Below are 27868 nucleotides of genomic sequence, written 5' to 3'. Positions count from 1 at the left end.
AACATCTGAAGGAACTGGGGCTCGTTCCCTAGGCAGTGCGGAGGCAGGACAGATCAATGGAGCACTCAAGGCCATGACCACAGTGGGGCTTTTGTGAGCTGACTTCGGAGGAAGATGGGGAAAGGGTGGGTGAGTTGGAGGAAGCTTTATAATAATCCGGAGAGACCTACTGGGGACATTGTTTACTATGAAGCAAACCATAAGTAATTAATTAAATGAAAAAAAGGAAATGTGTTCCAAAACTATTGTTTGCTTCAGGGAGTGATTAATTTATGCATTCAGTCTTGCTCCAAAGTCTACAATGAATCTTTGGGATACCTCGATCCAGAAACCATCCCTAGGCAGGACTCTTTGTTATAGGATACAAGCAAGCCCCAAACAGACTAAGTGACAAAATGAACCAACTTCTTTGAAATGCCAAGGGCCAGCTGAGTAAAACTTAAGAGGCACACTGAGGCAGACTAACAACTCCTCCCACTCTGGGTTCCATCTCTGACAGTGGGATGAGGGGTCTGTCTCCAAGAACAGCCAGATGAAAGGCGATGGGTAAAAAGGTGGATCGGTGAAAAGGATGAGATGAGAGGCAGTGATTTAAGAATGAACCCAATGGAAAACAACACTGATTCCTCAGGTGGACAAGGGCAGGGTTCAGAAATGAGGGCACCTCAACCTCAAGGGATAGAATCTGACTCCACATTACAAGCAAGCCTTGCTCTTTACGATGGAGTATCTCCTCCCAGCATAAAATGTTGGATAAACGCGGCATAGTTTATCTGCTCCTGAATGAATCTGGACACTTGATTTACAGCGGCTCTAGTATTAAAATACTTTGAAGTATTATTCTGAAAGCTTGCTTGAGAGATACACAGACACAAAGGAGGTTAGCATCATCTGTTAGACAAGAGTAAATATAAAGAATGAACAGTTGGAATAATTACAAATGATAGTTCCTTTGTTCTATCTAAATGATCACTTGTCAAGTAGAAAGCTGGGACCAGTTTCTGAGGCCTGGCCTCCTTTCACTGTGGCACCCAAAGGAAACCCCAGAGCGGATGGCCGAGGCCTCAAGGAGACACACAGATACACACGGCACTTGCCTTGCCTGAAGTGGGCTCGGAAGCCCCTGCTCCGTCTGGAAGGGCCAGACTGAAATCGCAGAAAGAGGCTGTTTCCTGAAGAGGTGATGGGGTTAGCCAGCCGCTGTCTTCCGCACACACGGGCAAGGCAGGTAGTCCTGGCGCTTAAACCATCATAGGCCTACAAAGAAAGACAACAGGGAAAATAGTGATTCAGAACTTCAGATTTGTATCTCTGAGACCCATATTCCACGGGCTATCTATACGTGGGTGAGCTAGGGGAAAACAACACACGCACTGGATCTTCATGCATTGTCTCCTCATGGACCAGGAGAGTACCTGAGTCATTGGTCATGTCCAGGGAACCTATATGGATTCCAGTGGAAGTTCCTGAGTTGGAGTCACCATTACATCCCTGCATATGTTCATTTATTTATTTATTTACTTAAGATTTTATTTATTTATGTTTTGAGAGAGAGAGAGAGAGAGAGAGAGAGGATGTACATGTGAATGAGCAGGGAGGGGGAGTAGAGGGAGAGAATCTTCAAGCAGGCTCCCCACAGAGCAGAGAGCCCAGCTTAGGGGCTCCATCTCAGGATCCTGAGATCACCACCTGAGCCAAAGCCAAGAGCTGGATGTTTAACTGACTGAGCCACCCAACGGGCCCCACCTCTGGATATTTTTATAAATGCCATCACTTTCCCAGCCCTCCTTCTTCCCCTGACCCCACTGACTCCCATCAAGGGCCGTGCCCACAACATGAAATGTTTGATGCAAGAATGAATATAGGAACACATAGATGAGAAATAAGGGGGAGTAACTGTTTGTTTTCAGTAACCCAACATTTGCTGGAACTTTTTGCTTTCCATAGAGTAGTGGTCAAGAGGGAAGAGGAATGACAGAATTCTTTCAAATGATACAATGATGCAAGCCTAACTTAGAAAATTATCTAAATAATAATAATAATAAAAAAAAGTATTCAGCTCTATGTCCTCCCAGTGCTACGTTGGGACTTAGCTGACCCTTCACAGGTGTTAATGGAATAGAGTTGACATTACAGGTACCCAAATCACTGCACTGGTTTGTGAAATTGAAGCTTGCTGATGTCCTCAGAGCTCGGTTTGTGTGCTGTGAAGTTTCTGACACTCTTATGTGTAAATAGGGGGAGTGAATTCCTTTTCTTTGGATGATAACAATAATGTCAACCATTCATTCATTAATGGCTTACTATCTGCCAGAAACTGGTTCAGCCCTTCATAGACACGATCCCATTTTCTCCTCCCCAAATCCCTTCCATTTGTAACATGAAGACAACTGCTACATAAAGAGCAAATTGTGTGGCCGACGTACACAATTCTTAAGAGGGAGCAGGTCATGTTGAACCAGACAGCTAGATTCTAAAGTCCAGAACTGAAACTTTCATATTGTCTACTGCAAGGTATCAGTTAAGCAGGTAGATGGATCAGCTGGTAACCACCAGAGTGGAATTAAAATACGAAGTTAGGACGTGGTTGTTTCATTCGAGATAAATTGTCATCTATATTTCATAAGAAAGTCTTGGGAATAAATAGAAGTTTCGTTCAGGGATTTGATATGAGGATGTTTCACACAAATTACTTTAAAATATCTAGTGATGATTATAATCAGTGTTCTCTTTAGCACATAAGTATGATCGGAAGGCAATGCTCAGTGTAGTTCATGTAAGAACATGAACCAAACATCAGTAAGATGTTTCACTGTCTACTGAGGGTTTAAAACTGTTACAATAATGAATTCTAAATAAATATGGTTCTGAAACATCACTTCTCTCTTTTTTTCTTTTTCTCTGTTTTATTTAACGTTCAAACTTTAAATAAAGAATACCTTCTAGCATGCCTTAGGAGGCTGGAGAATATACGGACTGACCATTGGTCAGGACAACCTGAATAAATCTATTTGCGTCTCTCGTGGTGATTTGTTTGTTGAGTATAGCATGTCTTATACTTGAGTGGAACACTGGGGTTCTCTGAGGTTTATAGACTCCGCCACCAAAAAAGCACCACCAACAGAAACGACACACACCCTGAGGATTTTTAAACGTCTATATGCTCACAAAAGCAAGGCTCTTCTAGTCTCCTTTACTCCCCAAATTCAGAGGCCTAGTGAGTAAGTAGGTATTGTTCCTTCCTTTTCTAAATGGCTGCAATCCGTCTACGGCTATACCACCCTGAACACGCCCGATCTCGTCTGATCTCGGAAGCTAAGCAGAGTCAGGCCTGGTTAGTACTTGGATGGGAGATCATAAATGGCCGCAGTCCTCTTAAGGCCAAACAGTCAGGGAGAAATGCAAGGCTAGAAGGTTCAGAGGGTCATATGAATGAGACACTTCCTTCGGGATTCTTCAAACGGGTCCATCTTCCAGGGGGGTCTCCATGTTTCCCCAGCTTCCCCCTACCCCAACCCCAGCCCTGGAATCAAAGGGCTTTGGCTGTACTCCATATGCCTGGGGCATTACTTTTCAGGAAACAAATGTGAGGCAGAAGGTTTCCAAATGTCCCTCAATCAAAATTATATACCAGTGACATCCTACATTTGATTAGCATGTTGTAATTTTATAAGCATCATCACAAACATCCTAACCTCATTCTCAACACCATATGATTTTTTTTTTTTTAATGAAGAAAGTGAGACTTAACAAGTTTGCTAGCTATTAAAGTGTTGTCTCATCCAATATAAGTTAGTCACTCATCCAAGATCATACAGATAGTGAGGAATAGAGTCAGGAACTTGTTTCTTCTCTACCCAAATTCTATGTTATATTAGTGTCACTTCTCTTTAAAATGCTTGTGATAGTTATTCAGTTAGATATACCAATTATCACTTAATGAATGTACAAGACCTCAGATTTTCCAAGAAAGAATTGAGTTTTTAGACAGTTTAGAATAGCAATTCTTTTATTTGAGACTGTTCCTAACATTTGTAATATCAAATAAATTTAAGTTTTAATTAACAAAATTATAAGAAAAAACTACAAGGGAAAAAATATGAGAAACCTTGCTCCCATTTATTTAAAATTCTGAAGTCATGAAAATTATCAATATGCAATTACTTCCATTTAGTTCCCAAGGCAGAACTAGAAAATTACATTACTACTGGCTACATAGATAACACAGTCACATAATTTATAGATATGTAATTCTTACTGAAGTCTACTGCTAAAAGTTTTCTAGGCCTAAAAATTGGCTTTCTGATCTGTTGCTCCAGTGGTAAAAGTCAGAGAAATATACAAAAACAAACCCCCCCAAACTGTACATTTCTCTTAACTCTCTTCTATATGACAGTAGTAAAATTTTGAAGCTGAATCCACAAAAGAAAAAGTGATCACCACCCCCAAAAGTTATAATCACAGGGGCTCTAAAAACAAAGGCATATCTGGTTAAGTGGTAATTCCTATGAGAAGTTAATCAGTGTCTTTGCAAAGTATCCAGAGTTTTGTCAAAATTCCAGATTACCAACACACACATTCAAAACACCTAAACTTGGGGCACCCGAGTGGCATAGTCAGTTAAGTGACCAACTGTTGATTTTGGCTCAGTCTTGATCTCAGGGTCATTATAAGAAATGCGTTGGGCTCTGGGCTCAGTGGGGAGTCTGCTTGAATAGTCTCTCCCTCTGCTCCGGCCCCCTTCCTCTCTTGAAAATAAATTAATAAATAAATCTTAAAAAAAAAACAAACCCAAACATATTTATCACATGAAAATAGGAGACTTGTTAAAAGAGTAGAACCTGGCCCATAACAGAAAATAAATGTTTAATGTATGGATGAGTAAATGAATTGCATATAGAAGAGTATATGAACCTCTAAGAATAGAGGACTAAGAATGAGGGAAAGCCCAGAGTTAAGAAATCACTCTCCGCTCTCTCATGGGTCGGAATGTATAAACGCATAGCAGGCATGACAGTGGGTAAAAGAGGCTATTCACAGTGGGAAAGAGGTCAGTTGGGGTTGCTTTCTGGGCAGGCTTTTTTACATTCTGGGCCCAAATGGCAGTGGAGGAGGGTCTAATCATAGGGCATGGGCCACACCACACGCACAGCCCCCCGGTGCCCTTCTCGCTGGCTGGGCCAGCTTTTTGCCAGCACAGCAAGGGAACACAGAAGATGGAAGGTGGGCAGAGGACATCAGACCTGTCCCCAAAGCCCAGAGTATACAGGACACATGACATGATGGTGCTATAGGGAAACCTCCATACTCTAAGCTCCACCCAGAAGTTAGAACCGAGCCGAACATTTATGAATTTTAATAGTTGACACTTTACTATCTTAAGGAGATTTGGGGAATATCAACTCTTTTTCAAAGGTAACATGTATCAACTCCAGCATAAGGTGACACTGGGGTGGGGAGCCATTCAGCTGTGAGACTAGCATCCCTTTAAGATGCCATGTAGAGAGGTCCGGGGTCAGAGTCCAAAGCACTGGTAATCTGAAAAAATAAAAGGAACTTTTGCCTTCCCAGAGACTTACTGATGATAGAAATACGTGTGACTGACATGACTAGATAACACATATTGTCCATCAGAATTAAGTGAGTGCAAAGATACAAAGTACTGACAATGCTTCCTGGCTCAAAGTAAGTACTTGAGAGATATCAGTCTCTGTTATGAAAGTGAGGCAAAGAGAAAGCTAGATTGTTGTTTAAGAAATGAATAAAAGTAGGAAGCTATGGGAGCACAAACAAAAAGAGGTCCGAGTGTGGGGGTTTGTCCAGCACTATGGATGAGATTGGAGCCCGGGCAGGACACATAACCCAAGGATATTACCCAATGGGGACTGCGGGGGTGGGAGGTGGAGAGTTAAGAAATTACTCTCCTCTCTCTCGTGGATCGGAATGTAAAATGAATAGCACGCATGACAGTGAGTATATTCTGATCTGGCTGCAAGTGATTCATGTCCTTGTGTAATTGCCTCCCTTTCCCCAAATGTGGGCTAATGACTTGCTTCTAATAAACCAATAAGGGTCAAAGAGAGGGGATGTCACTTCCATGATTAGGTTATGAGAGGTTACTCCATCTTGTCAGCTCTCTTGCTTGCTGGCCCTCTCTAAAGTAAGCTGTTGTGCCATGAGACACCCAGCAGAGAGGCCTGCCCTTCAAGGAGCTGAGGGAGGCCTCCAGCTCATTGTCTGCCCTGAACCAAATCCACTGAGTCCTGCCGACAACCTTGTGAGTGAGCAAGGAAAGAGCCAGGTGAGCGGCACTGGCGTTCCTAACTCACAGAAAGTATCAGTGCTGTTGTTCTAAGGCATTTGGTCTCGGAGAAATTTGTTATGCAGCAATAGTTAACTGATGCAGGAGGTGTGAAACGAAGGCGTGAGGAAGGAATGGATAATGGAATCTTCGGGATAAGGATGTCTAATGTCACATTAGAACTTCGCTGCTAGGTTGTTCTTTGCAGTAATGGCCTGCGAGTCTTGAAATATTTAGTCAAAGTTTACTACACAAAAGAACCTCAGGTTTGTGGTATCTTGTAGAAATAAAGGAAAAAAATGATAAATTCCAACATTCTCTTAACATGGGAGAGAAAGAAAGCAAAGGGCTATAAGAAGCAAGAGATGGCCATCAGGGTGACCGCCTCCCTTCTCTACTCACTTCTCTATGCAGACATTCCAGAAAATGTCATGGAGAATAATGGGTTTCCTAAGTCTCTGAGTCTCCTTTTCCACACCTGGACTGATCAACTACTGAAAACTCTACTGAAAGGAGCAAAAATTACTCATGAACTTAGTGACTTGGAGGTCACTGGAGGTCTCATGAGTTGTTAGGGCGTGATGACAGGCAGACACTAACTGAGTGGGCTGGGCTGTGTGTGCAAAGAGGAGAAATGAAGACAGGGTGACACCTTCACTTCCCTTTAAAGAGCTGGTTCTCCCCGGGATGGAGGGAGGAGTCACTGGCACATGAGAAACACTCATGGGATCCAGTTATCTTAGGGGGAATCCCACCCCCTTCTTTCTTTGTTTCTGCCTTAGTTCTTTGGAAAGTAAGACTATCACAAATTGTTCAAGAATTTATAATGTACCAGTTGAGTTGGGGGTAACAAAGCATCCAGCCAAGTTCGGGAAAGGCGGTGCTTTCAAATCTAGGTTCCTCCCCAAGGTCCCCAGGTCATGATCTCAGGGTCATGGGGTAGAGCTTTGCATGAGGCTCTGTGCTCAGTGCAGAGTCTGCTTGGGACTCCCTCTGCCCCTCCCCCACTAAAATAAATAAATAAATCTTTTTAAAAAATGGGTGTTGATATCCATGGTTAGCTCAGACCACACTGTTCCTGTCCTTTCAGTTGCATAACCTTTGCTGAACTATGCATAGATTCTGGACCCTGTGACATTTTCCACTGAAACAAGTAAGGCCCAGAGGACAGCATGCTGCTCTTAGATTCAGAACATGTGGGTAGCACAGAGACCTTATGGTCAGAACACATGGAAGCATTCTGTTCTTAGAGTCTGGACACCTAGACTTGAGACCTGGGTCAGCCTCTGGTATTTGTTTTCTTGCCAAGACACTTTAGAAGCTTCTGGTTATCATTTCATCTCTTAAAAATGGAAGTAGAGAATCCCTCCCTGCCTCGCCATTGTAAAGCTCAAATAGGACAATGTACTGAAAGTTTAGTGGAAATTATATAGTATGAATGTGAAGATGAGTTTCTCCAATTCATTATAGGAATTCCCATACATAATGTTTTTAGCAGAACTTGGCAATGTAGGGTAAATAAAATCTAGCACTTTGACTTCAACGTGTTTCCCCTAGGGAAACTCTTGCATTGCTGCATTCAGAAATTTGTATAAGAATGTCCGTAGCTGTGAGAGTTGCAATAGCCAAATATTGGAAGCCATTTGAATGTACCCCAATGGCAGAATGTGATTCATGGCATATTCATGAAATGGAATATTGTATGGCGGCAAAAGAATGCATTAGGTCTGCATTACAACACAGACAAAGTATTAAAAAACGGAAAAAGTATAAAAAACGGAAAAAGTATAAAAATAGCCGTAGGAATAATAAACGCAAATTCTCATTTGTGGTATCCTTCAAGATAAGAATAGGGAATGGTATCAGTGTGGGCTACACATGGGATTTCACTGTCTCCTGAGTAATTCATTTCTTTTGGGAAAAAAAAGAACTTGAAGCAGATATGGCAAAATATTACAACTTGGCAAGTCTGGACAGTGAAATGGTTTTGTTCATGTATACTCCACATGCATTATGAGTTTATACTTTTCGGTATACTTAACATATTTCAAAACAGAGTGTTCGGTAAAGAGAATTAATGTCAAGGAAATAAATAGGATATGTAGAACAAGATTCACATACAAATATGTTCTTCATAGCATTATTATAATAAAAAAAGAAGTAATCAAAGTCATCAATAATAAGCTAGTGGTTAGATGAGTTCCAGTATGTCCATATCATTGATTATCTGCCCAAAGAAATTATTTTTAAGGAGAAACATATTAAATAATGATAAGTGAAAAAAGTAGGATTCAAAATGATGTGTGGTAGTACCTTAACTATCTACGTCTACATGTGGTAAGTATGCATGTGTGTGTTTGGATTGGTATGTTTGTGTAGGAAATAAGCCAAATGTTTAACAGTCTGTCCTTAATATTGCAATATTATGGGTGGCATTGATTTCTTTTTTCTTCCTTTCTGTATTTCAGAAATTTAATATGAGGAGCACGTAGAACTTTTAAATACCGTATATATTTAAAATATTTAAGGGTGTACCAGTCAGACATGTAAATAAACGATTCCATACAAGGACAAGAAGAAAATATGCTATTCCTCGGACAGTACTGCAGTAGCTAAGCCAGATGGCTACTAATGCCACTTAATCTGGCCTTTTGCTGCCTCACAGGAATGTCATTAAACAGATATGGGTTCTGCTTTAAGAGCTCCAACACATTTGTTAGTTGGCTAATATCTCCAAATGTACCACACACCTCTCTCCAGGCTCTAGGCTTATCCATCCCATGGCATTCCAGACATCACTGCTTGGATGGCAACACAAATCTCGAGTGTCAATGTCTCAGACTGAAGTCATCTTCCTTCCCCTAATTCCTCCTTCTCCCTCATTTCTTGCCTCAGACTTCTCCCATATCCCCCAAATCCAGGGGATCTTTATGTCAATTCTCTCTCCAAGGTCTTTCCTAGTCCCTCGCACCACCCCCTCCACAGGGCCTCCTCTGGGTGAGGGACCTCATCACCTCTCACCTTGGTCACCACAGCAGCCTGAAGTTTTCCCTGCCTAAATGGGTGTCTCCTTTAACTCGGGTTCCTAACAAACCACGACCGCAGAGCACTCTTTATAAAATGTAACATGTGACACAAGAAAGCTGAGGTTCCCCATCCTGTAAAATAACGCAATCACTGACGCTTTGCTTAGATAGGAAGAGCAAGTGTGTGATCCCCATGAAGCACCCAGAACTGAGCCCGAAGACCCCTGCCCTGCCCGCTGATCTGATCCACGCTCCTGCTGAAGGACTGACTCGTGATCACCTCCCAGAAATCGTCAGCACTCACAGCCTGAAGCATATGACTGAGGGGGGAAAATGAACATTAGCTTCCTCGTAATGTTTGCATTTTCCTTTCCAGAAACTGGAATCTGTTCCCTCAGATCATGCTGGAGAGTAAGTGAGTAGGAAAACATTTCGACTGCCTCTCCTATTTTCTGGCTTTACAAAGTTGCATTTCGCTCAGGGAGGAAATAAACCAATTGAATATGTGGGTTAAAATTTATGACAAGCTGGAGTAAAAGGAAACTATTTTAATTCAAAGGCAAAACACACAGCATGTTTTATAATCCTCCAAAGTTTGGGCTGAGCAACAGAGTTGAGCTTTCCAGGCAAACAAATCGTGAATGTATATGCATAGATATGTGTGTAAGACTATGCTCTTGTTTTCATTTTCCGCTCTACTACTTCTTTCCTTGTCAACTCATTTGTGAATCTTCTGGAAGGTGTTAAAATAGCACATTTATGAGGTGATACAATTCAGTGAGATGATGGAGTGGAGAATGTGTGAAAAAAATTATAATAGGTATTTTAAGATTTTTAAGAGTATTAAAGTAAGATAAAATGAATCTGTTAATAACTAATGAGGACAGTTAGAAATGAACTTTGGGGGGGTGCCTGGGTGGCTCAGTGGGTTAGGGCCTCTGCCTTCGGCTTGGGTCATGGTCCTGGAGTCCTGAGATGGAGCCCCGCATCAGGCTCGTTGCTCAGCAGGGAGCCTGCTTCTTCCTCTCTCTCTGCCTGTCTCTCTGCCTACTTGGGATGTCTGCCTGTCAAATAAATAAATAAAATCTTAAAAAAAAAAAAAGAAATGAACTTTGGATTACGGATCTGGTTCTGTGTACCTACGGTTCACAGTTTTTAAAAAGATAAGACCTTCAACATAGTATTAGTAGACAGTAATAGAAGCAGTAGACGTAGTCACAGAAAAATGTGGAATAGCAATGAACACTTATCTGTACCAGACACTGTGCTAAATACTTTACATTTTAAAAAAATTCAATTCTTCTTCCAATTCCACTTTACAGTTGGTTAAATTGAAACTCAGAAAACAGAACTTGCTCACAGTCACACGCTAAGCCGTGTAGAGCCAGTATATGAATCCCATCCATGGGACATCTGAGCAATTATCATAAAGCCAACTGAAAAGATAAAACACAGTTTTAGTCATCGAGAATAGAATATTGAGAGATCGTGATTTTCTGAAGCTAAGCGATAGGTCCATGATCTCCGAGAAAGATAATCATGGGAGTTCAGGAAATAGAATGGAAATGCCCCTCATTTATTTAGACCTGCAATAATGCATCCTCAGTGGCATTTGAGAAAGTCTTGTCTGGGGGCCCCCATGGATTTCAGGGCAGTTGGCACCTGTCATGCATTCCATCCCACTGAACATGCATGGGATTCCCCGCGTGGCTAATTCAGCAGACTGTGTGACAAAGGGCACAGTGTCCACGACCAATAAGCAAACCTAAAACTTGTATCCCTGATTCCTAAACTTGGTTTTCTTCTTTGATTCAGATGTAAATCCACTTCTTGTCCTTTCCTGGCCTAAAAAAACCACAACCTACCGGTCTAGCATGGCCCCTCTCACCTGAGCCTGGCCTAATTTGGTTTTCAACCCAGTCTTTACCTTTTATTTCATTTTTAACTCCTTGTAACACATGTCTACTGCTTTGGATTGCCTTAAAGATGATCGGGGGAAGGAGGAGATATTTGGGGTTCGGAAGAGATCATTCACATCGGGGTAGAAAGTCAGTTTAGCGCATGAGAGTCTCCAAAATATTTTTACGTGCTACACGTGGTGGTGTAGCTGTTAACGGAATTCCCATCTTGGAATGGGAACAGCTCCAAGACAGAGGAAATATTAAGTGATAGGGAGGGGGATCCCTTAGGAAAATATCCAAGCTGTTAAAGTCATAAGTATATGTGAGGAAGGAAATGAAAATATTACTCATTATAGCAGCTTTCCTTGGGGGTGGGGGAGGGGGGAGGAAGTGTGGGGTTCCTCAGTCGGTGACGTTTGCCAGCTCAGCGCCTCTGAGATGAAACACCAGGTTAAATACACAGCCACGCATCTCACCGCGGGACTTTGTCATCCCTATTCCTTCGCTGTTAAGTTATTGCACTCAGTCTTCCATTTTTACAGATTATAACCTCTAGTAATTTGGCACTGTTGCAAGCAGTAACTCAAAGATTACTGGAAATGTTGATAGGAAAATACATCCAAAAAGCTCCTTTAGTTCTCACAAATAAACAAGCATTTAGGGAGACCATGAGCTGAAATGCAAACGAAACCAAGCAAAGGCCCTGACCGCAAATTGAGAATTGTGGCTTCAAACTCAGTAATGCTTTCCTTTGGGACTGGCACAGCTCTGGGTGACTAATGTGGTACTGGAAGGCAAAACGGCGAGGCAGCTTATCAAAAGCAAGTCACAGAATAAAACATTTTAAAGAAATCGTCAGAGATCGTCCTCAAGCAGCAAATGGAAACTAAACTTTCTGTGGGAAAAAGTGAGGGAGAAAGGGAAGAAATGGAGGTGGGGAGAGACTAATTTTTGGCCTGGATCTATTTGTAAAACAATAAATATTTAAAGAATCACTTCCATTGTCTCTTTGAAGCTCTGAGTTCTATTATTCCTGTGTCTATTTGCTCTGTTTTGAAAAGATCAATGTTTTAAAAGAAAACACATCATGGGCAGTTTCTTAAAAAAAAACAAAATAAATAAAACTAAATATGGATTCCGTGTTCTGTGTTTGCCCTGGTCCACCCTGTGCCTTACTGTCAAATTGTGTGAACGATAGCAGACTCCCCGGCTACGGGTGGGGGTCGGGGGTCTGGTCTTCCTCACTTCAAATCACACACTTTGTTTTCTTTCTCCTCCACTGGCACACAAAGCTTCAGAAAGAAAAACAGTTGCTCACCATGTGCCTCCCCCCACCCCCCGCCTTTTTGTACTAGGCTCTGTTAGCCCTAATGTATGTTTTCTCCTAAAGAGAGGCTGGACCGGGGCTGTGCTCTGCTTGCTTTTATCTGCTTCTGACTGATTCTCACAAGGCAGACATTCCATCGTGCTGAGCAAAGAGGATGCTGAAACCAGGGGGCGGGAGTCTCCAGGGCCCCCGAGGAAGCGGCAGAAATGACCTCTCCCGCTCCCACACTCAGCTACTGCCAGCATTGCTCAGAGATCGATAAGTGCTCGCAGAGCTACATGGATTTAAGGCTCGGAAGAGAGACTCTAATTAAGCAATTAAACCGTCTGTCAGAGGTCACGTTAATACTCAGCCTTCATGAAAGGCAACATAATGGAGCCATTTTCATGCTGACCATACAGAGTCAGGCCCAACCAGTGGGTCCCACTGCTGCCTTAGCAAGAAATACTCACAATGTGTCATTCCGGAGAGCCGGAGGTTAATTGCACTAGCCACTCAAAAGAGACAGTGTAGAAAGTGTAAACATATTACCAAATTAGTTGAAACCTGACCGTCAGTTGAGCTTTCTGATTAGCTCCCCACGATGCCATCACCATTTCATTAGAGGTCAGAAAATTCTGTTTCTCTTTCTTTTTTCATTATAGCAGCATGAAATTCTAGAAAACGCGCCTCTGTGATGTTATCTGAGTTCTCATGTGGCTCAAAAGAGTGAGACTGTATCTCGATAATTGTGCCAGGGAGTGAACTCAGCACAGCACATTCCCAAATGTGTCATCTGCAGTTTTCCACTGAAGCACTGACTATTGCAGGAGTAGAGACTATAAAATCCACCTACTCACGGGGTCAGCCATGCAGCTGTTCGCAATTCATGCACCAGAGCGCTGCCTTTCGGGTACCAAGACTATTGCTGGTGGTTATGTGAGAGGGGATGGAGGCCGGGCATTACTGTTCCATTTTAAAATTGTCATGCATTTCTTCCTCTTGCTAAATGCTGCCTATAGTTCCACAAGGCCTAGAGAGATGGGGGTCCCTGTGGGCTTACCCTGCCTCTACTTAGGACCACTGGGGACCAGACTTGCTACAGGAAGAGCTCTCTTCTGCACAGCAAGTGGAGCGTGGAGATGACCTCCTAGCCAAGGCCGATCCTGTGTCCCAGAGTGGAAACTGAAGCTTAGCGAGTCGGTGCGGGTCTAGCTGTGATCTCTAGAGTGAACCCCCACACCGACGTCACTAGACACTCAGCGTCTGTTTCTTCACGTCCCACCTCGTGCTTCTCCTCTGACCCATAGATGCAACTCCTAACTGGATCCTCTCTAGCTGTGGGTTCACCAGGCACTCGATTTTATAAATGAGCAAACTCGGATCCCCCAGCCATGACAAGAGGGAGTGTTGGAGCCATGCCCGGACACTAGTGGTGCCGCAGGTTCTGGTGCAAAGTTGACACCAAAGATTGAATGGGTGCATGGAGACCAGACCACCCAATGTCAAGGCAAAGACACCTTCTACCTCATATCTGGAATCCTAACACTCTTCCTTATATTGATAAATTAAGTCCTGGCCATCCAAAAGAGAATTCAAAATGATTCCAAAGAAACCCTAGCTTTATTTTCTCCTCCTATTTTTTCAGTTGTCTTCTATTCTGCTATTCAGTTCCTCACATGTCCACTGTAATTCTTATATTTTCTCAGAATACTTATCATTACTTTAGGCATGCTTATGTTTTAGTGCTGGTCTTGTTATTAATTTTTACCGGGTCTCGATCCTGACCATATGGACTTCAATGTTCTTATTTTTAAAATAAGAATACTACCCCCAAAATCAGCATATGACAGTAAATTACCTCTAATCTCTCCTCTTGTAAACTTAATATCCCATGTATCTATGTGTTTGCAACTATTAGCCATAATGTCTGTTAAAATTAATATTTCTACTTCTGACAATCCGAACTGTTACAAGAGTTTTAAAAAACATGATTGCTGGTCCCATCCAGCCATAAGTTACTTTGATATTTCATAGTACAATTAAGCTCTATTAAAAATCCCATGAATACAAATGTTATCTGGCAGCATCACTGGGAGCTGAATATTTTTCTCTTTGCTAATGACTCTGTCTAAGCAAAAGGACCAAGAAATTAACTTGAATGTCTCCAGAATGAATGATTGGCTTTGTCTGAACTTAAACTGCAGAGATGTTATGTAAGATATTGGACTGTAGGCTACGTTTCACATCCAGTGTCCATCTAGCTATAAAGGATAGATGGTTGGTGCCTCAATGCTCGCCTTCACGAACCCCTGGACAGTTAACTGTAACTTGGAGCCAAGCTTCCAGCCTCACCAGGACACTGCCTGCCTGCTTCCAAGCTCTGCCGGCCTCCCATCCTATAACTGGGTCCACTTGGCAACCACACATAGCAGATCTCTACCCTAGTTTACCAGAATAGTCCTTCCTCACATTACTTTAACCGTTTGTTAAGGTAATTTGTAAACTGCACAGAAAAAAATGGCTTGGCTTATGTGTGATTTCTGTAATTTTCAATATAAATACATCTGCAAATCAAAGAAAACTATATGTCTTGGGGTTAGCCATGTGTTTTAATTTCTCATCCTGAAAATATGAAGTTTATAGGACCAGTCTGTCTCCAGATCTCTGCCTTGAACATGACTTCATTAATTACTCTATGTATCCCTTATATTCAGTTGCTCCTTTTCAACAGCACCATGCTTTCCCCACATGCTAGAGCTTCTCCATCATTAAAACAAATCAAAACAAAAGCAAAAAAACAACTTTCCATTGGTCTTGCCTTACCTGTAGATTATAGCCTTTTATCTCCTTATAACATTCACTGTCATAACTCCTGGAAAAAGCTAAGAAGCTCCTGCCTCTCCTAACCCATTGTGATCTTCCACTATTACCCACACCCATCCTGCTCCTTACAAGGTCATCAAAGTCATCAAAGACTTAATCCAGTGGCCTGGCTTCAATGCCCTTCCTAGTTGACCTCTGCTGTATTTGATACCTTTGATTCCTGTGATCACTTACTCTTGATTCCTGTGATCACTTACTAAAATTCACTTCACTCCTCATTTCTATACTACCACTCTCTCTGGTTCTCCACCCACTTCTGAATGCCTTTTCTTAGTCTTCTCTTCCTCTGTTCCTCCATTTACCCCTTAAATGGTGATATTTCTTTTTTTTTTTTTTTAAGATTCTGTTTATTTATTTCTTTAACAGACAGAGATCACAAGTAAGCAGAGAGGCAGGCAGAGAGAGAGGAGGAAGCAGGCTCCCTGCTGAGCAGAGAGCCTGATGTGGGGCTCGATCCCAGGACCCTGAGATCATGACCTGAGCCAAAGGCAGAGGCTTTAACCACTGAGCCACCCAGGCACCCCGGTGATATTTCCTAAAGAGTTTACTTGGCACTTTTCTCTTTAGAAAATGCTATTATAGGTGATCATACCTACTTCTGCAGCTTTAACAACTACCCAGATAAACAGAAATATTCCCAAATGTATATGTCTGGTTCAGATGCCATCGTGAGCCCTAAACTCCTATGTCAAACTTTATAAGGGCCATAGTGTAGACCGCTAAGCTAAAAAGTTTCTTAATCAAACTCATGGTATCTACCCCTTTACTCACTTCATAGTGTCATCACTCACTCATTCGTCAAGTGAATAGATTTGATTCCCTCATCTCTATCACCCACCTCACCTTCTACCACGTAATTATCTCTAAATTTTGGTGACGGTACAACCACATGAGTTCTCCAATACATCTCTTCTTTTCCACACCCAAGGCCACTGCCCAAAGCTTTTCCATAGCTTCCCAAACAGCCTTCATGCTATCTTTCTCTTTCTCTGCCAACCTTGTCCTCACACGGCCACCTGCTATCATTGTAAAATACAGTTTTGAGTTATAATTCTTCTGTTTCACAGAAAACTTCTATTAACTTCATACAATCTATAAAATAATTACAGATTCAGAAAGCATGAGAGAGTTTGTCCAATCCTGAGGCTACTGAGAATGTCTTCTATAGACTCTTGGTCTCTACATGCTCACCCATGGGTAGCTAGCTACACTCCAGTACAACATCTTTTCTATCCTCACAGGTCTGTGTGTAGACATCCCTCTGTGCATAATTTCCCCAATTCTTTTTCCAAAGCCTCCTCTCCTGGCCTTGCTCCCACATTTCTACTGGTGAAATTCTGCCACGAAAATGTCATCTCCAGTGTGAAAACTTCCCTGGCTTCCAGATCCAAATGAATTGCTCCCTCTGTTTTCTCATGATGATTATTATGGTTATGGAGTCCTAGGGACATGAGATGGTAGGCCCTATGTTATGAGAAAGTTTCCTAAGCAGGCTCTTCTTTCACTGATGTCCTTGAGGCCCATGGTCACAGATGGGAAGTCCTGAATCTTCAGCCCATTGCTCCTTTTAGTATTCCATGCCACCCCCTCTCCCAGGGCTCATTGCACATGCCTCTCGGAGGGCACTCACCATCAGCACCATTCTGATTATGGCTAGCACAAATCAATACCTTTCTACATGAAAAGCAGGTCACTTACAGCATCCCAAATATCCCAACAACAAATCTGACACTGGTACTCTTATTTTCGCCATTTCACAGTGAAAGAAACTAAAGCTGAAAAGTTAACTTTCTTCAAGTCAACACCATCTGAAAATGGCAAAATTCAGGCTCTGCCCCAGGTCTTCCTCACCACAGGGCTAGACTTCTTAACCATGGCACCATGCAATTGAGGTAATTCTTTTTTATTTTATTTATTTTTAAAATTTTTCCCTAAGATTTTATTATTTGTCAGAGAGAGAGAGAGAGTGAGCACAAGCAGAGGAGTGGCAGGCAGAGAGAGAAGAAGGTGTCCCGCTGAGCAAGGAACCCAATGCAGGACTTGATCCCAGGACCCTAGGATCATGACCCACGCCAAAGGCAGATGGTTAACTGACCGAGCCACCCAGGTTTCCCAAAATGTAACCCACTTTTTATATCGAAGTTTTGCTCAAGTGCTTAGTGGCAACTGTTTCTGAAAGCCCCATTGGCCCAATGGCAGGGATAGTCCAACTACCTCATATAGGATTCCCTTTTCCCGACAACTTGTTTGGACTATTACATTTTATATTTTACCTCATTTGCTAGACTGAACTCCTCCCAGCACCTGTCTTTGGTTTATTTTCCTGTCTCCATGCCTATGACCAGATCATACTTGAGGCTTCACTTCCTCCTATCTGTTGCCTCCTGCTAAGTTTGTTAAGTCAAGGCCTGCTGCAGGTTGAGATACGGCTGTGGTTAATAGCAAACCTGTCTGTATATTTATATCCCATGTAGGTGGAAAGCTCTACTCATGAACACAGGAGGGGAAAAATGTAGCCATGCTGGGCGTGCCTTTGACCCATTTGACCTAGGCTTTGTTTTGTTCACACACTTTTGTATGTTGAATTTTATGGGTTATGGACTTTACCGAAGAGAAGAGAAGATACTGTACCTGGCACCATACCAACTGGGAGAGGAAACAAATGGTGGAGAATTGCCCATTGCAGGCACATCTAAAAAGTAAACAATTTGTTTCTGGACCATTTTAACTTTTCTTGAAGACCCTTTTCTGTTGCAATGCTTTATTTCACCTTCATTCTTAAAGACTATTTTAGGAGAGGACAGAGTCCCTGGTTGGTAGTTATTTACTCTCCTTAGACTGAAGATACCATGCCATTGTCTTTTGCCTTCTAATTATCACTGTTGAAAAGTCAGGGTCCACTCTGCCACTTCCTAAAAGGCAATCTGCTCTCCTACCTACTCCCCTGGCTGATTGTAACATTTTCTCTTTATCTTTAGTTTTTTTTAGATTAGTATATCTTTCTATTTATTTATCTTTCTATTTCTACTCGCTTAGTTGTTTGGGTTCCTTGGGATTCTTGTTTTTCTAAATGTGATGTCTTTCATCAGATTTAGAAAAGTCTTGGTCATTAGTTTTTCTTTTTTATAATAAAGATTTTATTTATTTATTTGACAGAAAGAGAGAGCGAGAGTGAGCATAGGCAGGCAGAGGGGCAGATGGAGATGCAGAAGTAGGCTTCCTGCTGAGCATAGAGCCCGATGTGGGGCTCCATCCCAGGCCCCTGGGATCATAACCTGAGCTGAAGGCAGACACTTAACCAAGTGAGCCACTCAGGCACCCCAGTCATTAGCTTTTCAAATATTGCTTCTGTTCCATTTAACTCTCACTTTTCCTTCCGAGATTACAATTAAATGTATACCTTTTATAAGCCTCTTCTATGTGTCTTAACCTCTCTTCTATATTTTCCATATTCTTGCCTATCCATGCTTTTTCCCCAGATAGATTCTTCTGACTTATCTTCTAGTTCACTTTTTCTCTCTTCATCTGTCTAATCTGTCTAAAATATTTTAAAAAAATCTTTGACTAGATCTTAATTTCAGCTATTATATTTCATCCAGTTTTAAAAATTTTAATTGGTTCTCATTCATATTTGCAATGTCACTTTTCATAGTTTGCAGTTCCTTGCTGAGAGTTTAAAGTTTGACTTTTATCTCCATGAGCCTAGTAATCACAATTGTTCACCAATCTGCCACGTTAGTATGTTGTTTCCATTGTCTGTTATTCATATTGTATCTCATTTATGTTGTTATCTCCTCAGGTACATGCATATCTTTGATAGTGTGCTGGCTATTGCCCATGAAAACTTATTAGTAGAAATGAGATCTAGGATCACTTTATGTCCCTTTGAAGAAAATTCTAAATTGCTTTTGTCAGATGTCCAAAGATATATTAACAGTACAGGGTATCCTCTCATTCAGATTTTGGGTCCACTCAGCTGACTCAAAGCGGGGATGCAGTCTGTGCAGGCTGTTTTACTGTTCTTTACCTTGATATGAGATGGCTTGCCAGGACTTCCACTCTATTCCATCTCTAAACTCACACTTTGCTCCTCTTTGCCCTGAGAGGCTCACCGAGGTGCTGCTATCCCCATCTGGATCAGCAAATGCCCTATAGGTAAAAGCTACCTCAAATACTAGGCTCACACCTCTTCAATATTTACTCAGAGATTTCACACTATCTGGTGAGTTCTTTGCTACGTTTAGAAAGGTATTTTTTAATATCACCTAAAATGTTTAAATTATCTTTGTCAGGAGAGTTGGTCTGAGTCATCATTATGGCAAGTGTATACTTTGCTCTATACCTTAAGTTTGTACAATGTTTTGCCAACTTAGACTCTGAAGATTCATTTAGAAGACTAATACTTAGTCATAAATCAACTGATCTTTTAAGTAGTTTACTAATTTTACCTTGTAAAATAGTATTTGACATCATACCATTTGACTGGACTATTTTGAAAGATGTGAAACAACTTTTGAGTTTTCCTGAGGTAAATCTGAAAGCTAGCCAGTTTAAGTTTGTGTAAGAAACTGTCAGAAAACTAAAATAGAAAGATCCATTAGCCAAGAGAATCTGGTTTATATTTGAATGAAATGTTTCTAAATACAAATGAAAGATGGAAAATTTTTAGTTAAAAATATCAGGTAACCAAAAAAAAAAAAAAAGAAAGAAAATCTCAAAATACATCCTCATTCACTCTTACATTAAGGATAAATCATTAGTTTCAAGTGAGAATGTACTAAAGTTGAAGGTAGTAACAGAAACTTTGGTCATCTGGCCAACTAATAGGAATCTCCACTTCAATCCCCCAATTTATTCTGTCCTATCAGACACTGATTTGTTCTAGTAGCAGACTGAGATACCCTGATCTCAAGAAAAAAACAACCCATGAAAACCCCCAGGAGGCTTAATAATAATTGATTTGAAGTAGTTTGATAAATTTCTTCCATTAAAAGTTCCCTAGTCTCTCTTGCAGCTAACTCTGACTAATGATATATGGAAGGAGACTTGCATGAAAATTTTGTTTCCTTGATTAAAAAACCACAAAACAGAAAAAACAGGATAATTCCTTCTCCCTTTCTCTGCGTCTATACTCAGGAAGGATGTTCAGAGCTACTGCCACCATTTTCTGACAATGAGGAAACAAACACAAAATTACAAATCAACACACTACGGATGGTAGAACAGAAACGGAGTTGCTAAAAAACCCTGAAATCAGCCACCTCCTGATTTGTATTTAGATAAAAAAGTAAATGTCCTTATATTTTAGGTTGCCAATAGTTGGGTTTCCCATGATTTACTGTTGAAAACATCCATAATTAATGCATTTACTAAATATGCTCACAAGGCAATAATTCTGACCCTGGTTTGACTATAGACGATGCTTGAAATCGTGTCACCTACCGTAATACAAGAGTCCTGAGGTTCAAGGTCAAAATCAGTAAAGTTCAAGAGAACACGGTGATTTCTTTCCACCCGAATGACCCAGGAGCAGTCAGTGTTACGCCTGTAAGGACTGGGGTAATTTGGAGAATGAATCTCTCCAGCGGGAGCCTGGAAAATCCCACCACAACCTGTAAGTAGGAAACCCAATTCAAGAATGAGAAGAGTCTACGATGCATAAAACTTTGCCCCATGACCTGATAGCTTAGAACAGTATGTTGCCTTGTTCAACCACCTGTTTTATGTTGGTGCTAAACATTATGCAGAACTGAATATCCACCATTAATTTCATTCATCCCAACAAAATGAAGAAGGATGACTAAGAAAATCCCTAAAATTTTTTAATACTGATGACAAAAGTAATTAAAAAAAAAATTTTTAGATACTGAAAAATAAGTGCAAATAAAATCATATTCTCATAAAGCCATAAAATGCCTCTTATTTGTTCTCTAAAAATATACTGTAAGAATAACACATCTCCTAAGAATTTGGTAACTTAGTAGTGTATGCTTTTAATAATTTAATATCTATCTTTTAAAATTTAATATTCTGGGCCTGGTACAGTTATTCAGTCTTTTTATTCCTATGATATTATCAAATACCTATCACTGTGTGTCTCTATGCCTTATCATATCTTGGAGTTATAATAATATAAACCTATAATAAAAAATGTAGTATTATTTTCTAATAGCTGACAATCATTTGGGGTAATCTAAAGACTATGTCTACATAATCATATATATATATACTCCTCTTTAAATTCACACATCATTAACTTTAGGAAAGATCCAACACACTTACTATACCACCTTTGGGTTCCCTAAGTGGGGCCGCGAGGTAGCCTGGGGTCACATCTATGCTTTGGCATTTCCTAGCTATGTGACTTTGGACAACTACTAACATCTCTGAGTTTCAATTTCCTCATTAGTAAGGTGATGATTTGAAATTACCTTCCCTCATAGGCTGATTGTGAGGGATGAAATGAGATCGTGCTCACGGAACAGAATAGATCCTTGGCACCTAGTAAGCTGTCAGGTAACATGGCTTTATTAGTAGCTGAATAGGTTAACTTCTGCTCAAATATTTTGTGCATTCATTTTTTATTAAAAAAATATTCACAACAGGTAAATATTATTAGACTGCCTAAGATGCTAGGCAGAACACCACTGTATAATACACGGTAATTCTTCAGATTTCACAAATCTAACTTTTACAGTTTGGACATCTGCCAAGCATCCAAAGGTCTGTACCATGGCATGAAGTAATTTACCCTCTGCTGATGCCCATATTTGAGGCCAGAGAACAGCCCAAGGCCCTTGGAGAGTAAGTTAGTCTAATCAATTACCCTGCTTCTACTTTCACCGTGGATTTAAATACTTTCACATATTTTAACTCTGGAAGTTAAATTCTATCCCATGGTTTTTAGGGAAGAATAAATGCCAAAGCAGCATTTGCCCTTTGAGGAGTCACCAAGTTGTCAGTGTGTTAGGGCTTCATACCTCTCTCTCCAACCATTTCATGACATTTATAAGGGTTCAGTCCAAGTATTTGGAGATACCTCCTCCGTTCACTCACCTCCGGGGACTGCTTGCCATGAGGCATTGAAGCCTCTCCCATTTATAGAGCTGTCGGTCTTGAAACGGATGACTAGCTCATTTCCAGTGCTGGAGACCTGCATGGGATTCTCAGATGATCTTTGGGCACACAGCTGGGCTATTCGGGGAGAGTGGAAATCAGGGCCTCCATAGACCTAAGACGGGATGCAGAAAAAAGGACTGAAATTAAGAGATATATCTAAGCAATGACAGCCCTTCCCCTGACCTTGTTGTACCACCAGCTCTTGAATTCTATTATCATGAGAGACTGAAATCTCAGCCTTCCTGGGTGGGGTGAACTATAAACTCGAGCTGGGTTTTCAAAGGCACTCCCTCAGCCCTAGGAACACACAAATTCCGCCACCCACAAAACGCCTGCTTATTCTATCAGTCAGAATTGTACAGCTGAACTGAACAGATTATTCCAGAATCTTCCCTATCTCCCTCCTTCCTCTTTCCACGTCTTCATAGGATTTCCTGCTTTCTTTGGCAGAGGCATTGCCGATAAAACTCGGCATTGCCGAGTCTGGCTACCTAACTCTTCTAGGCACATGGGAATAGAGTTAGTTAGCATAAAGCCACTTTGTTTGTGACAGTTCGCTGAACCTATTGATCTCCCTGTTGGATTTTTAAAAGATCTTCCACTTAGCAATTTGAATACTTTATAAAATTAAGCATGTAATATAATATTTTGTTTTTTTCAGAGAGAGTGAAAATATAACCTCTGTATCAGTGTGTTCTGTGGTATCCTTAAGAGGGACTCCCCCCGATTCTCTCCGAATCTACTCCCAGAATCCCACTGGTGAGAACATGACCAAGAGCAGCTGGATTCCTCTGGGGAATGGCCCTGGACACAGCCCAGTATCTGGACGTCTCCCTTTAGATCCATCTCAAGTGTCCTCAGGTCTCCTGGGCTCCTCCAACTGGCAACCATCTACCTGACTAGGACCCAGTGCCCAAGGGACACATTCCTCCCAGGAAGTGCCCCCACCTTCACCCTGGGGTCTCAGAGTCACATCTTTCAGGCAGATATACCCAGCCCAGGGCAGGTCTCTAACTCCTCATACACAGATTTCTCACTGGGGGTGGGGAGGAAGGGGAAAGGAAGATAAGAATCAAACAAAAGGTACTGAACCCCTGCCTCCAGACCTTGCCAACTCAAATTTGTAGCAGAAAGGCCATTTTTGGTGACAGTTTTCAGGCATAATGGTATCTGGGTCCTTCCCCATCCCCCACATGGCATATGGTCATTATTCAGTGCTCCAGGGAGAAAGCAGAAGAGGGAAAGCAATGCTGGGGAGATCTGTGTGCAGGGCCCTCCCACTCCCAGCCACTGTATGGCTCTCCCACCTCCGAGCGCTCACCCCCCATTCCTCTGGCCCCAGGCCCTCGCCCACCCTCAGGGCAGCATTTAACTGATAGGGGGAATCCCTCAAGGGTTCTCTGAGGGGAGAGAGTGAGAACAAGAAGCCTACTTTTGGTGAGGCTGTGTGATTTGAATCTATAATGATTTCTTTGTCTGATTCATTCCCCCCAGCCATGCAGGAAAGGCCAAAATGAATGAAACTGCTGTTCACAGAGGACTGAGCACAAGGACTTTAATTGCAAAGGAATGAAGCAGGCGGATGGCTTCAAGCTTATTTTCATAGGAGGAGCTATGTTTGTATGGCCCCCTAAGTCCCACCAAAAGCAGGACTTTTGGAGGAGCCCTGTGTGGCCCTTTATATGTACACATATGCAAATGACAGGAGCAGATTGCTTCAGGCTTATGGTGTTCTTTCCCCATTTGCCTGCGTCCCCCCCTTCGCCCCAACACAGTCCTCAGAGCATGAAACTGATGGCATGTGTTCCCAATCATCCGAGCCCAATAAACAGCACATATTTGGAGAGAACACTGAGCACAAGGCTTTAGTTCTGACAAAGAAAACTTGCACGTCGGCAAAATATTCTCTGTTTTTCCTGCTCGGGGTCCCCTTAAGATCACAAACATAACAGGTCTGAGGGTATGAGTCCGCTGGGCCTAGAAGCCTCCAGAAGAATCAACACTGCCGCTTCTGATATTCTTTGCTTCCCCTCTTACGGGGCTGGATTCACAACAGACCATCCCAGAGAGACCAGAGGGAGTAAACGGCCCACACCAAGCAATTGTCTTGATTTATTGCCCCAAGGAGTGGATTTCCTTTTCTGCTTTATGCGGGAGCAGGCTCCTTTCTCAAGAGACTGAAGCAAAGTCAGCCAGTATTTCCATGACCCAAACAACAGAATGGTACTTTTGGCTTCCACAAATAACACCAACAGTTAACGCATGACTCTTCAAAAGAGGAAAAAGATGGAAAGAATTTCAGGGTGTGGTTCATTCGACTACAGCATATGACTAAACTTGCGGGGTGGGGGGGGGAAGCGGGTCTGATGAGCAGAGATTAAAAAATGTGTTTTTATAAAATGCTCAGGATATAGAACATTTCAAAGCCTATGGTTTTAATCTGTTTTGAACATTTCTTTCTGCTCTGTTAGCTCCATTGATTGTTACCATCAAGTCAGCATTCCAGGGTTATGAGTAACCAAACGGCTGTTGCTTAATGCAAGCGGCCACTTTCTGGACACTGAGTTTTGAGGGGAAAAAAATATTGGCTCCTGGTAAAATCTGGTGAAACCCAGGTAAGCCTCATACTTGGTAGAGGTCCCACCTGGCAAGGCTTGGAGCAGGCGGATCTAGAAAAGTCAGCCGTGTCTCCAGGCCGTGTGACCACCCCAGGGAACATTTTGAAACCTATTGCTAGCATGTTATCAGCAGCTATGGTATGAGGGATGGAAAACTTCCTTTTATCATCATTAGTGCAGATTTATTACAGCACTTTCCACCTGACAGAAGCATTTGCCAAGATGTCAAACAAGGTTTTTGAACAAAATGTAAGGGGGTTACTCATTTCAGCCATAAGAAGTAAGCTTTCCCAAAATACTTAAGGGGCTCGAAATAGTCCCCCCAAACCCTGATTTTGATGCAACATGGGAGACCACATTGTTCTCACAAAAATAAGCCCCAAGCTGATGGGAGCCACACCTCAGAGCTCTTTCTGCGCAGGGTTCGGACCTGCCTAAATGCAGCTGCCTGGAGACCATGCCTTGTCCCCCTGTCCCCCCAGTTGAGTCTTGCAGGGAACAGCCCTAGTCTGCTTTCTCATGTAATGGGTATGACAAAAGCCTCAGCACAATGAATCCATTTATATTTTGCCAAGTGGGCAACAATCACATGTGCTTTGGAATATGAAAATGAAGGGTTAGGAACATTTCACATTACTATGGAGAAGTCTGCTGCCAACCCTTTGTAAGTGTTAAGGGGTTTTATGCCACTGAAAAATATCCTTGCTGGCAACAAAGACCATTTGAACCTTCTACATGTGAGTGTTAGTCCCACTCAAACTGTGAGTGTGAATTTCAGGAGTCACCTTGTTCTCTCTTCCCAAAAACCTTTCCTCTTCTGAGATGGAGCCATGACTTGGCAACACCCAGGACCGACATGAAGACAAGGGTAAAAGGTTTTAACACAAAGACTTAACCAGCTCCGTCTCTGATTTCACTTGTTGCAGCATTATCCTCCTTTAGAGAGCCCAGAGCTGCTCAGTGCAATTCTGTGATTCCACATCCACTCAGTGAGGGCATGATTTGAGAACGCCATTTCTTTTCAAAGAAAGAACTTGTTGGGATGCCTTCGTGGCTCAGTGGGTTCAGCATCTGCCTTGGGCTCAGGTCTTGATCCCAGTCTGGGATCAAGTCCTGCATCGGGCTCCTTGCTCAGTGGGGAACCTACTTCTCCCTCTGCCTGTAGCTCCCCCTGCTTGTTCTCTCTCTCTAACAAATAAATATAATCTTAAAAAAAAAAAAAGAACTTGTTTTGTAATTAAATGATGTTTTAAGTGCTAAAGTTTCCTCTAAAGCCCATGCCACTCATTTCAACATCTTGTACACTGCCCACCTCTCTCTCTCTTTTTGTACTGGCTTATGTGGAGCATGGAGTAGGGGATGGATTCTGTTCCAAGCTCATCCACTCACTGTCCTTGTGGTCATGGAAAAACCCATCAATATTTTTGAGCCTCTGTTTTGACGACGGTAAAATGGGGATAAAATTCCCTTCTTACCTCGCAGGATTGTTTAACATTCAAATGGGAAAATGGATGTCAAAATCCCTTCGCAAACCACCAGCCATGTGATTGTTTGGTGTGTCAATCAGAGATATATATGCTTTCATCCATTCCACAAATATATATCATGTGTTTTTCTGTTTGCCAAACACTCAGCTGCAGGTATAGCAGTAAAGCAAAACCAAAACAAAGAAATACCCAGCCCTTCATTGAGCTGAAGTCCTGGTAGATACGGAACACTTGTCATGAAGCACGATAGCCATTTTTAGAGCTGAGGTGATAGGAGCTTTGTGTGTTGGAAGCCATTAAATTTAGCAGACAGTTTCTGTTCCTAATGACTAGATCCCTGATTATAATAGATTCTCAAAGGCCATCTTCATCACCTGAGGGAAATGTCATGCAGTGTTGCCGCATTCTGCACCCTGCACCATGTGGATCCCCCAGTGGCAGCTGCCATCTCACCAAGGCCACCCCTTCTCTACATTCTGCACACCCCCCACCGTCTTTCCTAAGGGAGACTGACATGTGGGGCCATAACAATCCTGAGTGCAGTCTGTCAGTGGGGACAGGAGTCTGGGGACAGTGCCTCAGACTCACACCCTTAGAGGGATGGTCTGACAAGCAGTCCTCATGGCACCTCAGAGGGTCCCAGTGGGACCTGAGGCCCCCTGAGTGGCCCTCAGGGGCTCCCTCACTGGCTCTTCCCCCTTCACCCCACCTCCTGCTGTCCCCTCATGCCTGCTTCCTGGTACCATCTCCAAGTTGAATTGCCTGCCACCAAGTCCTTCAGACCCGGCTTTTAGGGAAACCCAAACTGAGATTATTAATCCCATTTGTTCGTCAAAATCACTCACAAAAAATGGATACTTGTCGAAATGTCTGGACATAGAACACAGCTGGCCACTGGAAATAATTTAGGGAGTTTTGCAGGGTGATCTCTAGTTCCACCCCGAATTCTGGGGTAGAGTGAATGTGCTGATAAGCAATCTGAACTCCTACCTCCAGGACATCAAAGTTGCACCTTGCATGATACTCCACATCAAAGTCGTGGATGGTAAGCTGAATGCTACTCCCAGGGGCTGTGGTAATGTACCAGAGGCACTCCTTGTTGGGGGGATACATGTTAGGGTATCCAGGGCTGCTGAAGGAGCCCGTGGGCCCAGACAACTCCCCGCCGCAACCTGTTAAAACACCAAGACTCAAGTCAGTTCAAAGGGAGCACTGAGCCCTGGG

At 42.2% G+C, this 27868-nt stretch overlaps 1 protein-coding gene across 1 annotated transcript in view; it reads right to left on the bottom strand.

Moving 5' to 3' along the window:
• Nucleotides 1–27868, bottom strand: part of CUBN (cubilin) — a 256824-nt gene that overhangs the window by 114785 nt on the left and 114171 nt on the right. The window contains exons 29-32 of the mRNA XM_032880903.1: nucleotides 27635–27816; nucleotides 22477–22651; nucleotides 20863–21032; nucleotides 1098–1257 (exon numbers count right to left, since the gene is read on the bottom strand). Coding sequence (XP_032736794.1) covers nucleotides 1098–1257; nucleotides 20863–21032; nucleotides 22477–22651; nucleotides 27635–27816 — 687 coding nt within the window. The remainder of the gene's footprint in view (nucleotides 1–1097; nucleotides 1258–20862; nucleotides 21033–22476; nucleotides 22652–27634; nucleotides 27817–27868) is intronic.

Source organism: Lontra canadensis, unplaced genomic scaffold, assembly GCF_010015895.1.
Source record: "Lontra canadensis isolate GAN:19392208 unplaced genomic scaffold, GSC_riverotter_1.0 scaffold72, whole genome shotgun sequence".
NCBI lineage: Eukaryota > Metazoa > Chordata > Mammalia > Carnivora > Mustelidae > Lontra > Lontra canadensis.
This window is presented reverse-complemented; position numbering and strand designations above follow the sequence as displayed.